Below are 15,854 nucleotides of genomic sequence, written 5' to 3'. Positions count from 1 at the left end.
TTCCACTACTTAACCATATGATTTCTCTCCCCCTTTCTCACCTTTCTGCCTTAGGAGCTATGCTCACATCAACCCTGAATTATTTCCAGAGTTATCTAAACATACTGTCTTATTTTTCCACTTATCATCCTTGTGACTTCTTACCATTAGCCTAAATGTATTGTCTTCCCCTCTCATGAGGTCCATGAAGCTCAAGGATTGTCTTGATTTTATATGTGTATCACAAGTGTCTGGCATGTAGTAACCACTCAACAAATGATCTTTCTCCCTTCCAACTCCTTTTATCCTCCCTCCCATTTTCTTTCACTCCTTCCTTCCTTCCTTCCTTCCTTCCTTCTTTCCTTCCTTCCTTCCTTCCTTCCTTCCTTCCTTCCTTCCTTCCTTCCTTCCTTCCTTCCTTCCTTCCTTCCTTCCTTCCTTCCTTCCTTCCTTCCTTCCTTCCTTCTTAGTAGAGATATTCACTGGGTGCAGATGTGAAACTCAAGAGAATGGTCAGATAGAGGTTTGATAGTATTTGAGGCAGCTAAATGATTGAGACACTGGATCTGAATTCAGGAAGACCCAAGTTTAAATGTGACCTTTGACACTAACTTTGTGACACTGGAAGACAAGTTATTCTGCCTCAAATTCCAATCTGTACATTGGAGATAATAATAGTATCAACCTCATGAGGAAAAAAATGAGAATATTTATAAAGTATTATATGAACCTTAATATAAAGTATAAATGCTTATTATTAATATAGTCTAATTACAATGTAAATGCTTACTATTACTGTTGCTACTTGAACATAATTTATCCTTTAAACCATGGAACTGAATGAAATAATCCAAGAAGAGAATGTAAGTGAGAAGAGGGCCACTTACAATCACAAGAAACATCTAGCTGAAAGGAATATGAAGGAAAGAAGGATTCTGCCAAAGAGACATAGATAAATTGGTTAAAGAACTTGGAGAATGAGATTGTAATAAGTTATAAGTATAATCACAGTAATAGTGATCACAGAATAATAAAAAAATCATAGAAGTTCCCATTTCTATAGCAATATACTGTTTGCATAGTGCTTCCCATACATATATTTTCTAGTTTGATCCTCACAACAATCCTGTAAGTTAGGTACTAATATTTTCCCCATTTTAAAAAAGTGAAAAATTGGACAGAGATGTTAATTGATTATGCTGAGACAACTTGGGTGGTGAGTTTTTGAAGCAGGATTTGAATTTATTTCTTTCCAATTCCTCCAAATCTGTTACTCAAGGTATATTTTCATCTAGCTAACTCAAGAGAATTCAAAAATATCCCAAATGATTTGGCAAAGTTATCATCAGTGCCAAATGGTGTTGAGATTTTAATGAGGAAAGAGACTAATTTTTAAACTCTATTTGATTAAGCAATTATTGTATCTTCGGTGAATTCTGTGAGGATGGTTTCAGTAGAGTTTATAGAGGCAAAATTCAGATTGTGAGGAATTGAGAAGAGAATGAAGAAGGGGAGGTATTGCACAGAAATGCAATTTTTTTTCTTCCTTCTTCAGACATTATGATTTGAAACTTCCTTTTTTAGTTCCTCTCTATTTGGCTGCGGTAATGTAAGCTAGGATGTGATCTGAAACTATCTCTGGGGTGAAATTGATGAAGTCTTTGGATAGGATTACTTTTAGTGCCTGCTGGCCTGGCCATTCTCTTATATTGGTGGTGCATTTCCTCCTTTTCCTTCTCAAATAGTGGCTCTTGATGCCCAGAGAACAGTGATTTGTGTGTGTTATTGAAAAAAATGTGCCTCTTCCCTCATCTTGACATGAATTCTGATAGACTGTAAAATGTGTTTTTAAATACTGATTGGAATCAAAAGAGATCTTTTTTTAGGTTTTTTTGTCAAGGCTTTTAGAATTTGTGTAAATCACACCCCCATCCCGACAAATACATATGCACACAGACACACTGATTTTTAACTGTAGAAGATAACAAAAGGAGCCTTCAGTTCTAACATTCATACATCTGTGCTTGTGTCAATGTATCGTGTTAATGGGTATTCAACCTCTTAAACATTTTAAGATAACCACATCCCAGAATTCTTACCTGACCTTTGTAGACTTATAGAATACAATGTTAGAAATAGAGATCACAACTGCCATGGGAGTTTAAGGTACAATCTTGAGAACTTGAAACTTCATATATTTAATTTCATAATGTTGTAAATCAGTAATAATTGGAGAAAGGGAAAAAAAGATAGCCAGTTGTAGTGGTTCTACCGAGAAGACTGAAACTGCTGGATCACTTGAAGTCAGGAGTTCTAAAGTATAGACAGTTATTTTAATAAGTTTCTGGAAGAGAGAGAGGTAGGTGTTACTGGCAGTTAAATACCAATTGTGATCTCACCTACGTGGAGACTCAGGTGAGATTATAGGGAATTATGGGAAATACCAAGGACTTCTGGGGATTGAAGTCTAGGGTTCAAATCTGCATTTTTACATTACTCAAGTTAATGTCAAGGCTTATTCATCTCACTTCTGCACATCTCTCATATATATCCCCTTTTCTCCTCTGAAAATGTAACTACTCTAGTTCAAGACCTTATAACTACATACCTTGATTATTACAATAGCGTGCTGGTGGGTATGCTTGCTTCCAATCTTTTTTCACTCCAGTCTATCCTCCAGTCAGTCACTGAAGGAATTTTCCTAAAACTCGGGATATGACCACATTACTTAGTCAATGAGTCAATAAACTCCAATGGCTTCCTATTTCCTCCAGAAACAAATACAAAATGATGCTTGTCATTCTAAGTCTTTCATATGCAAGCCTTCTCCAGTCTTCCTAAGGATTCTTAGATATTATACTTCTATAAATACTTTTTGATTCAATGATATTCATTTCCTTCCTTTTCCACAAACAATATACTCTATTTCTTGGCTCCAGTCATTTTTCTTCCTCTCCTCAATGCCTGAAATGCTCACCTTCTCTTGTAGCTTTCAGATTTGTCATCTTTCTATGTTGCTTACACTGTGCTGGGTTCTATTCGTATTGTGGAAGTTATTGTTGTTGTTTTCCTCCTAATGATATGTGGAATCATGGAGTTTTATGAATACAGAGACATGGGGGAACTTTTCACATGTTTTCCTTATTTCAGTTCATATTTAAGCATGGATATGAGCCAAGAGGAAACAGTTAAGATTAAATCCAGTAAAATAAGGAAAGTAACACTGTATTTAGTCTGTGCGTCTTTAGATTTTTAGATTGATAGACAAATCCTGTAAGAAATCAGGTCCTCTTATTTTTTTTAAATCTAACATTCTTGGTATTTTTCACTATCTTTATAGAAATATGACTTTCCAATTACATAAATCTTTCTTTATGTATCATGCTGAAATTTCTCAATTAAAATTTTGGCAGGAATATTGTTGTCACTGCTTGAGTTCCTGTCTATGTGCTATAGTGATCTGAATTTCTGTTCATGGTAGCAAGCTGGTATCCAAAGAGACGGACAAGTGCCAAGGGTAGGGAATGGAACAAAGAAATAGCAAACTGAGCAGTTATGGATATCAGAAAGTAATAGCCCAACCATGGGTCAGCAACAGAATGGACAAAAGACAGAAATGTATACAGGACCTTTAGGAATCTGTGTAGGCCAAGACTCAGCTTTGAACGAGAGTGCCAGAGACAGAGTATCAGATAATCTAGGAGATGGAATAGTAAGAAGTGATTAAGAGCTAGGGCAGTGATGGCAAACATATGGTACAGGTGCCAAAGATGGTACACAGAGTACTCTCTGTGGGCATGTGACTGCCTTCCCCTCCCCACCTGGGCTGAGGAAATTCCACACTTTACCTGTCCCTCTGTTCAGCAGCCTAATGGGTATATTTTCTCCCTCTCATGAGTTGGGTTGGGGGGAAAGGGCATGCCCAGCACTCAGTGGTGGAGAGGCATGACACTTGGTCTCTGGGTGGGGGGCACAGCACTCAGTTTGAGGGGGATGGGGGGTGGGCATGGCATTCTGTCTCCGAAAGGTTTGTCATTACTGCTCTAGGGATATCTAAGGATTATAGCAGACCATGGAATCAAACAATCAAAAAGCCTACTATAAACCAGACATTATTTTAGGTATTGAATATATGAAGACAAAGGCAAAACAGCTTCTTACCTGGATGTAAATTATTTGAATTATATAGTATATGAAAGAAACCAATAGTAATATATGTTTATGTATGTATGTATATACATATATACACACACATATATATGTATATATATATATATATATATGGAGAGAGAGAGACATATATGAAATAGATACAAGTCTTTTTTGGGGGAAAAGGAAGGCACTAGTATCTAAGGTAGATAAGAAAAGACTTCAGGTCAAAGAGAAACAATAGGAGCTCAAGGAATATGGTAGTATGTTGTTCCATTCAGTGTTAAGGTTATTTCCTTCATTCATTTAACATATAAATATTAAGTACTATTTGAAAATGAATAATTACCCATATGGTGCTCACAACTGAATAAGGATCATTAAAATATATATATTTTTAAAAAACCCTTACCTTCCATCTTGGAGTCAATACTGTGTATTGGCTCCAAGGCAGAAGAGTAGTAAAGACTAGGCAATGGGAGTCAAGTGACTTGCCCAGGGTCACACAGTCTGAGGCTAGATTTGAACTTAGAACCTCCCATCTCTAGGCCTGGCTCAATCCACTGAGCTACCCAGCTGCCCCCAATTTCTAGCTTTCTTAAAAACATAGCTCAGATCAAATCTGACTTCAGACAGTTTCCCAGCAGTGTGACCCTGGGTAAATCACTTAACCTCAGTTTCCTAGTCCTGACCACTCTTTTTAGCTCTTTTGCCTTGGAAATACTTTGTACTGATTCTAAAGCCAAAAGTCTAAAGTCACATAGCTGGGAAGTGTCTGAGGCCAGATCTGAATTTAGGACCTCCCATTTCTAGGCTTGACTCTCAATCCACTGAGCTATCCAGCTTCCCCCTAAAATACCTTTTTTGCACCTGTTTTTAGAATTTTCTTCATTTTTTTTCCAGTTGCAGAAACCAGTGATCAGAATAGGAATAGGTTAGTGCTTGTGTAGTAAGAAAATTGGAGGTATATGTCTGAAATAAAAAATTCAGAAGTAAATATTACCATTGGTTCTTGGTAAGTACAGCCTAACAACTAACTATGTAATCCTAGAGTTTTGTTGAACCCTTTATCTTCTTCAGTCAATCAATAGGCATTTATTAAGCACTTTTTCTATGCTAGGAATTGTACAAGTTTCTGAGAATATAGACATAAAAGTAAAACAATACCTCTTTTTATAAAGAAAATAATTTACAAGGGGTTACAGTGTGTGTGTGTGTGTGTGTGTGTGTGTGTGTGTGTGTGTGTGTGTTAGATATGGCTCTAAATTTAGCATCCTTTTAATTCAGATTCTATGTTGAAACAAAATGGAATAGTCACGAGTTACCACAAGGAGGTGGTTTATGTTGTATTAACACATGCAGGATATGCAACAAAGATCCAGCAGTACTTGGCTCCTCTGGCCTCAACATCCCTCTTTTCCCAACTGAAAACATCATCTGACTGGTCAGTCATTAGAGTATGGCCACTCACTTGGTTTGAGGCCTCCATCAAGTCTGAGATACTCTAACTACATTCAATTTGGACCTTTTATGCCCTCAATCTAAGAAACAGCATTAATGAAGCTGAGACCAATCAGATTGTATTCAAGAAGAGGGAGCTGTATCCAGATCATGGAAGCCAAGGCAGGAATCCATTGTATCAAAATGATTCCAAACAAACAGTAGCTGGAGGATGTAAAAAGTAGTGGCTGAGTTCAGCAAACTTGAGATGCTGGAAAATGGATTTAAAGAGCAAATGTGTCTCTAGCTAGATAAAAGGCAAAGGGATGAGAGATGGAATGTTATATCAGAGGAGCTGTAGGAGAGTGTCTGGACTCACAATGTGTATGGAGGGGGAATGAATGCACAAAAGCTGGAAGGGTAGGTTTGGGTCACCTTATGGAGGATTCTAAATGTTAAAATAATGAATTTATATTTTATCCTAGAGATGATAAGAAATCATTAAACATTATTGAATATAGCAGTGTCATTGTTTGACCCGTGCTTTAGGAAAATCCTTTTGGCAGCTCTAGGGAGGACAGACAAGGAAATTATATGAAGCAGTGAAACCAATTAGGAGACTATTGCCATAATCCAGGAAAGAGGTGATGAAAGCACTGAACTAGTTCCATGCCTTCGTTAGTGTATCAAAAGAATCACACCCAAAAGGTGCTACGGAGACAAAAATGACAAGATTCTACCAAGTCCTCATCACAAGTTATTCACTGTCGTTCTGAGCCAAACCTTTCTAATTGTTGTCATCATCAGCTGGATTGGCCAAGTCTGAATCAGAGCTTGCCTGGTTTATTGTACCGATTTATGAGCTGGTCTCTCTTCTCTGAGCTTGTTTTTTCCTGTTGTATTTCCTCCTTTGAATGCTGTTTATTCAACAAAAATGAATCACATACTTATAGTTTCCCCAGAACTCTACTACACACAAGGGGATATCTATATCTATATCTCAATGATTATTCAGTGATTATAGTTATTTCCCTCACAAAGTGTTGATCACAGACCTCCATGCCACTTTATCCTATGTTCTCTTTCCCTTCCCCATAAATCTTTTACTCAAGATCTTCCCAGACATCAGAAAGTCTTTCTCTAGATCTCTTGAAACCACAACACTCATTAATATAATCCAAAAATATTACTAAGAGCAAAAAAGAATGCTTATAGATTAGTCACTTTTGCTCACAGAATGAAACACAAAGTAGCAGCTAATAATTTATGGAGTCTTATGCTAGCAGTCCCATGGACTTGCCACTTTGGGGAGATGTTACTAGTTCCAAGGACTAGCTGCTGTGGAGAAGTCGGGAAGGGAGAGAGATTATATGGCCTTTCCCTCTTTGAAGTTCAAAGGGAGAGGAAGAGGAGTCCTAAATGATAGGCTTGGAATGGTGGATCCCCAGGAAGCCATTTATAATAGGAAAGGCATGATTGCATAGTAGATAACAACCTCAAGGACAAGTCTTGTCTCTGATACATACTGGCTATGTAAGCCCAAGAGTATCTGCTTCTGAGGACTTTAAAGGATCTCTAAGGAATATTACTACTATTATTAATAACAATTATAAATGTCAACATTTATATCGTGTTTACCATATAACAGGCACTGTCAGAAGGGCAATAAAATTATTATCTCATTTAACCCTCACAACAATCCTGGAAAATAGAAGCTATTATTCCCATTTTACAGATGAAGAAACTAAGGGCAAACAGAGGTTAAATAATTTCTCTAAGGTCACACAGCAAGTAAGTATCTCAATTTGGAATGCACTAAGGTCTTCTTGGATCCAAGTCCAATGTTCTACCTCCTAGTTTCCCTGAAATGTAAGGGGGCACTTCCTTCACCAAGCTTTCCCTGTGACAAAGCAAAGGTACATTTCTACTACCTATGGCTATGTAACCATAATGCCATTTGCAGTAGGGAATGATTCTTACCTTGCTTTGATTCTTTAGCCTCATTGCTTTTTAAAATCTCTGTGTCCTTTTGGTTCCACAATTTCTGGATAGGTTTACCCTGAGCAACATTAGTAATATATTCTATTTTAGGTATATTTAAAAGAGCCAACGAACAGATTATTCAAATTGGCCTCAATTCCCCTCCTCCATGATAATTATGTGATTTTCTTTCTTAGGGCATAGAAAAATACAAATGCTCTCAAATATAGAGATGATCATCTGAAATAAGGTCACCTTGCTGCACCTTGCTGCTCTGAGTTAACTGAGAATTTCACATTTGGTATTAATTATAAAATATATGACAGGAGTCCTAAATGAATATGTGTACCCTGAGTTCTTTATTTTCATGTTTCTCCCAGGTTGAATTATTGATGATGCTTCAGTTACAATTCTTCATACCTCTTTATTTAGAGAAAATGCTATTTTTAAGGGATTTCTGGGAACTGGGCTATTTTCCTTTGTATATCCCAGAAAAGAGTCCAGTACTTGGGAAAATACACTTTCAGTCATCAAGTATTTCTGTAAATGAACTCTTTGCACTTTGCCCAACCTTGACCAAAGCACTCTTTGCCCCAGGCCTCTTTTCACTTTGGAATAATAATTAACTACATAGAGGAAATATTTCTAGACTTCATTAATTTAAACATGTATCCTAAATGTAAGTCACTTTGAAACTATGAAGTATTTATTCTTATTGTGAATTGGCTTGCACTCTGATGGAAGACCCACTCTCATTTTGTCACCTTTTATATCCTTCTACCTCTCCCTGACCCAATTCTATCATCTGCAAAATGGGAATGATAGTACAGCTGTGCTTTATAAGGATTATTGAAAGAAAGAAAAAAACACAGTAAATGGCATTTTAGAAAGAAAGGGGTCCATTTATAACACTTTGAGTGAATGTTAGGAGGTAACAATTCATAATAGAACCAGATGCATCATTCAATATTTGTGTCATAATGGATAACTCAGGACAATCCATCATGCCTACAACACAATACCTTGAGTCCTATGAATGTTGAAAAAGTTTGGGTTTTTTTGGAACAGGAAGAAAAATAATTTTAATAATTGATCCTATTACCTAAACCTTTTTCATTATCTAAGGCAACCCTTAAGCTACTGGAATCATTACAATAATATATACAGATTTGTGAAGATAATTATTTTGTTTTAATTATAATTGTAGAAAGACTTAAATAGGTTAGCATCTAGCAGACTTGTAGCCTTTTCAAATCAGCACTCATTTAATCTGGGAAGAGAAAGGAGGTTAAAAAATATATATACTTATCATTTAATTGATACTAGGGTTTACCACAAAGACTAGTTAGTCCAATCCAGACCAGATAAATAAATGATCTAATATCACATAGGAGTTTCTACAGTCTTTCCTTAGAGACTTCCAGTCTAGGAATCCACAAATTCCCAAGACACTACTTTCCATACCCCTTTCCAATAGTTCTAAATTGTTATGATGTTTTTCCTCTCATTGAACCTAAATTTACCTCCTTGTAATGTCCATCCATTTTTGCCTTCTTGATAAAATTAAACTTAATCTCTCTTCCACATGAAAGTCCTTAAGATACTTGGAGATAAATATGTGTTAGTCAATTGCTTTGTTCCTGACACTGTGTGAAGTATTAAATATCCCATCATACACTTCCCCCTTCTGTCATCTTATTGATTAAACATTCTCATTTTTTTAAACTTATCTTCATTTGCCATGTCCTTGATCTCCTTTCCCATTCTGGTCACCCTCCTCTGGTTATTCCCAAGCTTATCAATATCTGTCCTAAAATGTAATACCCAGAATTGAACATCATATTATGGTTGCAGTCATCTAGGGCAAAGTACAAAAACCCTCTTGGCTCATTATTCCTAAAAGTTTTGCCTTTCTAAATGTAATCCACAATCACATGTTTGTTTGAGTTGTCATGTCACAACTCAACTCATACTTGCTCATTTTCTTCTAAAAACTTCAGACATTTGCATTGTAAATTAGAGCCTCATAATGTCATTTTGGTCTTGGGAGATGCTATTTAAAATCAAAATATAAAACTACATTTACATTTTTCATTGTTTAATTTCAACTTCATTAAATTTGGCCCAATGATCTTATTTCTAAAGATCTTTTCTATCCTGGCCTTTTCAATATGTTTTACCCTCTCATTTTACAAACAAGCAATGGAAGATCCAGAAAGATATAGATATTTGTTAACAATTAACATACATCTAGATATTGCCAGACCTAGGAATAAAGTCCAGGCTTCTTAATACTCATTCTAATACTCTAACCATTACATGGCCTTTAGTAAGAATTATAGGGAAACTGCCATTTTAGTGAATCAAGTCTTTGAACTTTTATTACAATGTTCTCCCTGCATCCCTGCCCTGTGCAATCTGCTAAGGATGCTAAGCATACAGTTCAATTAAAGCTTTATTCATTTTTGTCATCCATGTGTACTCAATGCATAGCTGCATAGAAGAGGAAAGGAAAAGATAAGTTAAAACCAAAAGAATTGCACTATGGACCACAGAGCCATGATTAAATAAGCGGCCAGCATTTGATTTACAAGAGGAATGTCACTAATGTCTTTTGAGTTATTCAGATATGATATGGATTAGCAGAGATTAAGGAGGGAAGCTAGTATTATAAAAGACTGAGTTTAGAACTCCATCTTCCTTTTATCTACTATGTGACTATAAATGTCTGTCCAACTGACAAAGTCAAAGTATAGTTGTAATAATGTCAAATTAATGTAAACTCATATTTACTTAAGTATGAAAAGATGTTTCCACTCCAACCCTTGACAGAGGTATAAGGTCCATGAATATTGTACAATACTTGGGGCAGGTCAGTGTTCAGTGGATTGAGAGTCAGGTCTAGAGAAGGGAATTCTTGGGTTCAAATCCTTCCTCAGATACTTCCTACCTAGCTGATCCTGGGTAAGTCACTTAACCCCACCCCCATTTGCAAGACCTTACTTCTTTTCTTATTTGGAACCAAATGTAGCATTAACTCTAAGATGGAAGACAAGAGTTAATTTTTATTATTATTATACATTATACATATTTTCAAAACTTAAATTTATTGATGAACTATGGTGATTTTCCCTCTTTTTTGTCTTTTAAAATAGTATTTGTTATATGAGATGTTTCTCTGGTAGGAGGGAAGCTACTAAAGGATGTTACTTATATAAATCAAACAAATAAACCTAAATAAAAATCATTTATAACATGTATTAGCTTGATGATGATCAATACAGCAACAGTAAGGAACTATGAAAAAGAAAATGTTAAACCTTGGTTACTCATAGTAGTTTCTTTTAGCATATGATTCAATCAAAATGAAAATGCTAAAATTAAGTCAGATGACTTGGGTTTAAATACTATCTATGATCTTTTTTATTTGTATAACCTTGGATAAGTCACTTATATTCCTTAGACCTCAGCTTCCCCATCTTTAAATGAGGGGGTTACAGTAAATGAATTTAGTTATCCCATGGTAGCACAGGTGATAGAACTTTAGACTCGGAGTCAAGAAGATTTGACTTCAGATTTGGCCTTAGATTCTTACTTGCTGTTTCATAATGGATGTCATTTAACTTCTATTTGTATCAGTTTCTACAATTACTAAAGGGGAATAAAAGCAGGATCTGCCTTACAGGCTTGTATCAATTAGATAATATTTTTAAAACACATAGTGCATATAGTATCTGGTACATAGTAGGTACTATGTAAATGGTTAAAGAGATTATAAATCTAAATCCATGGTATTATTCTCCTCTGATAAAGAGTATACTTTAATGTAATTAAAGTAATGACTTAAATAGATGTCCCAGGAAGCCAAGAGTACCAAATAGAGAACTGACTTCAGAATAAGAAAGACCTGGGTTCATATCCCATCTCTATCACATGAAGTTGATATGGTCCTGGGCAAATCACTTAAACTGTTGGTCCCCTAGACAGTGCTCTAAGATCATGAATGGTACACTTGAATCCTTGCATGGTACACTTGAATGGTGGTTGTTCTTCTGTCTCATCTAGGATTTCCCTACACTGATAAATCACAAGTACTTCCCCCATTCCTGTCCTTTTCCTTATTCCTATCCCTAGCCTATTAACTTGAGTATCTTGCTGGTTTCAGCTGGAGAGAATTCTGAGATGTGCCCAGAAGCTACAGATTTCATGTGTCAAGACAAGAAGTGTATTGAACACCATCTAGTTTGTGACTATAAGCCTGACTGCATGGATAGCTCAGATGAAGCCTACTGCAGTAAGTACTTCTTTCCAGATAAACATATTCAATTATATGAAATGTATGTACACAATAATAAATGATACCATTTGAGAGGATTTATGTAATTGTCATAATCTCCCGTCTCCTGATGAGCTTGGACAAACCAAAGTATTCCATGATGGCTTCAGCTACTTACAATATAATGGGCACCAGTCATACTAGATTATTAGCTAATTTTTTAAAAACCCTTACCTACCCTCTTGTAATCAATATTGCGGATTAGTTCCAAGGCAGAAGAGTGGGACAGGCTAGGCTAGGCAATGGGGATTAAGAGACTTGCCCAGGATCACGCAGCTAGGAAGTGTCTGAGGCCAAATCTAAATTTAGGACCTCCAGTCTCTAGGCCAGGCTCTCAATCCACTGAACTACCCAGGTGCCCCCTATTGACAAATTTGTCAACTATGTGAACTGAAGTATTTGAATAAAGTCTGCAAAAGACTGAATAGACATTGAAAAAACACTAGATTTTTTTTTGTTTTCCCTCTTGCTTATATTTCTATTCCTTAAGCAAATGTGTTCAGTTGTAATTAATGCTTAGAAGATTGGCTAAATAACAGATAATGCATTGGTCCAATTACATAGGATACTATGTCTTGTTGGAGATTCAAAAAGAAATATTTATTTAGAGCTCCTGAATAAGCATATTAAAATAATTTTAAATGGTTTCTTTTCAATTCCTTTTAATCTTAGTGTCTCAAAGGGCAAGTTAAAAAGTAAACTAAAAAAGAGTACTTAAATCATCACATAAAGTAGAAAAAGCTTTGAGTCTAGATTTAGACAACTTGGGTTCCATCTCTAAGGCTTACTATTTGTGAGAATGAGTTTTTCTATGTGAGCTTTAGTATCCTCTTCCATTAAATGAGGACTTTGGATTAGATTGCTATTTATATCCCTTGCAGCTATAGATCTATGATACTAGGATTAACAAAACTTTCCTTCCATTCAGGTCATATTGACCTGCTTTCATTCAAATCAAGGATAACAGGTTGCTCATTTATCTCCAAATTGTAAATACTTATGAGAAAGGAATTTCAAATGACACTCACTTTCTTTAAGACAAGGAAGGTTTCTTGACCTAAGGTCCATGAACTTAAAAAAATTTAATAACTATATTTGAATATAATTTATTTCCTTTGTAATTCTGTTTTCTTTTAATTCATCCATTTAAAAGCATTTTTATTTTTCATAAAGCTTTACTAGGTTTCACAAAAATGTTAAGATCCCATATTTTACAAATGAATTTCATCATTTTTGATTCTACAAGCCATAATACAAGTTTTCTTAGAGCATTTAAAGTTCCTAACACAAACATTCTTCGTTCTCTATTTACCCCTCTAAAATCGAGCTCTTCCTATAGCTACTCAAAACTTGATATTAATACTGATTGATGCAGTAGCTTTGACTAGCTTTTTTTCCATTCTAAGCTAGTTTGCCCCTTTTTAGATAAACCTAGTCCACTCCTCACCCAGGTACCACTTCCAATGTCTCATCATATATTGAAATTCATGTCCATCCTTTCTAACTGTAACAAGAATATATAATCTCTGAGGCCACTACTACTGTTGGATGACTTTCCATGTTTCTCTCTTCATTTGATTTTTGCCATGTTTGTTTTCTTAGCTATTGCTCTGATCGCCAATGGGAATTTGAATGGGGCCTCTTATTTTCAAAAACTCATACAATTGCATTGAAATACTACCCTCTTAGAATGCTGTTACCTAAGAATCAGAAAGAAAAAAAAATAGAACAAATGTATTTAGACACATAGTGGCTGGTTGAGGCAGGGAGCAATCACTAGTTCTCCATACCAGCAGCTCACACAAGTCCTCTCCTAATTTGCTTCCAGTACAAGAAAATAAAAATGAGTAAGCCATTGTACAAATTCATGAATTTCTCGTCCAACACCCCCTGATTCATCAGTTATTCTAGTTCTACTGACAATTGGGGAACATTATTTTGGTCATTACCCAATCACATATGACTGGAAATAGGCTCCAAAGGTCCATGCATTTGATTCTAACCAGAAAGAGAATATCTAGGCATGCTGTGCATAGCTAACCACCAAAAGCAAATCTTAGTATTAAGGACTTCTTGTCCAGTCCCCCTTCTAGTGTGTCATCATACACCAAATTAAAAACAACAACAAAACAAGGTTTGTTTTTCAGGCTAATGAAAATAGTCCATGATTTAAAAATAATTATGATTTTATCTGCTTAATTATAATGTAATTTATAAATTCATTTTCATAGCAGCATACTCAAATCATAAAACCAGAAGTTCACTTATACTACTTTCTTAACACAAAAATCAGGATTCATCTTTAAGATAGATAGATGGTATTCCTGATTTTTCATCCAGCAACAGTACTCTTTAAAAATAAAAATGATCACTGACTGTCACAGAAGAGATTTTTTATCATTTTCAAATAGTAAACTTAATCCCAGAACTAATAGGAGAGAGATGTTAAGCTCCCAATTTCTGTACCTCACAGTGAAAAGGTCTCTGCCACTAGTTTAAAAAAAATTGAAATTGCCAAGGGGTAACATTATATTAAATAGGAAAATGAAAATGTCAATATTGTCTTAAAGACATTGGCTTTAGCCAAAATTCAACAAATTTGCTAATTCCTCAAAATTTTCTTTCTTTGCTTATCGAGCATCTTTTGGTTCCTATCAGGAAGGAAATCTCATCATTATAAAATTTAGTGATTAAAATAAGTGTTTCAGTAACCAAATGTCCTTATTTGAATAATCACATTATCTCTGAGTGGAAAAAGACCTCATAGGTCCATCTAATTCTTCTAATATCCATATATGGAAATCTACTATGTCCTTAACAAGTGATAATCCAGACTTTAAATTAAGACTTTCAGAGAAAAAGAACTCACTGCTTTACAAGTCATCTCATTTTGCATTTGTCTGTTTCATTAGAAGTTTTGTCTTACTTAGATTTTCCTTCTACCACTCTACTCACACTGGCTCCTACATCAGGCCTCTAAAGCATGTCATGTCTCTCCTAAGATGCCACTTGAGTTCCAACACAAATGGTCTGCCTTTGGCTTGTTTTCATTCCTCTTAACTAGTTTAGTCTTGACTTTGAATATGTTCTAATCTGTCAGTGTGCCTCCTAAAATGATGTGCTTAGGATGCAACAAGACAATCCAGACTTGCTCAATTTCATATTTACAAATGTCACACACATATACACATATTGACACATACACAAAGGAATTTATATATCTGAAAATAAATATAGTATACACAGAAAAATAAATATAGATTGTTCATATAGATGAAAATCAATATTATATATATATATATATAAATTTTATATGTGCATCTAATTGAAGGTTTTTTAACACATGTAGCAAAGATCATTGACTATAGTTCATATTTTATTACCCATTATAAAAAAAGAGAAAAATGTTTAGACTGATGAATTTTTTAATCTGGTATGTCATAGCTCATCATATAAAGCTTTCTTTTCCACATTTATTTAGACTAAGGAGTTTATGTCTTGGACAATGTTCATTACCCCTTTTACCTTAGCATGCAGTTGAGAAATTTGGAAAGATATGTTGTTATTCTACCGTCTTCAACATAATAGAATAATAGAACTGGGGGAGGGGAACAGGAGTTCAAAGGTCATTGTAGCCCTATACCTTTCCTTTTATATATAGGGAGTCAGAATCATAATAACTGCCAATTATATAGGACTTCAAGGTTTTCCAAAAACTTTTTATTTACTTGCTTATTTGAGCCTCATATCAGTGCTGTTAGACAGCACTATATAATAATATGTTATTATATATAATAATAACTGTAGTTATTATTCTTATCCCCATTTTACAGATTAGAAAACTAAGACAGAGAGCTTTCCAGTGACTTGCCCAGGTTATACAGTTAATAAGTTGCTATGGCAAGATTTGAATACAAATTGTCCCAATTCCAGGTCAAATCTTTAATCCACTATACCTCATTTCCTCTTT

The 15,854-nt window shown here is 35.1% G+C and overlaps 1 protein-coding gene across 1 annotated transcript in view; it reads left to right on the top strand.

Moving 5' to 3' along the window:
* MALRD1 (MAM and LDL receptor class A domain containing 1) overlaps positions 1 to 15,854 on the top strand; it is a 1,015,998-nt gene that overhangs the window by 677,087 nt on the left and 323,057 nt on the right. Inside the window, exon 31 of the mRNA XM_007504899.2 lies at positions 11,714 to 11,842. Coding sequence (XP_007504961.2) covers positions 11,714 to 11,842 — 129 coding nt within the window. The remainder of the gene's footprint in view (positions 1 to 11,713; positions 11,843 to 15,854) is intronic.

Source organism: Monodelphis domestica, chromosome 5 (genome assembly GCF_027887165.1).
Source record: "Monodelphis domestica isolate mMonDom1 chromosome 5, mMonDom1.pri, whole genome shotgun sequence".
Classification (NCBI taxonomy): domain Eukaryota; kingdom Metazoa; phylum Chordata; class Mammalia; order Didelphimorphia; family Didelphidae; genus Monodelphis; species Monodelphis domestica.
The sequence above is the reverse complement of the archived record's forward strand: the minus strand, read 5'-3'. Positions and strand labels throughout refer to the sequence as shown.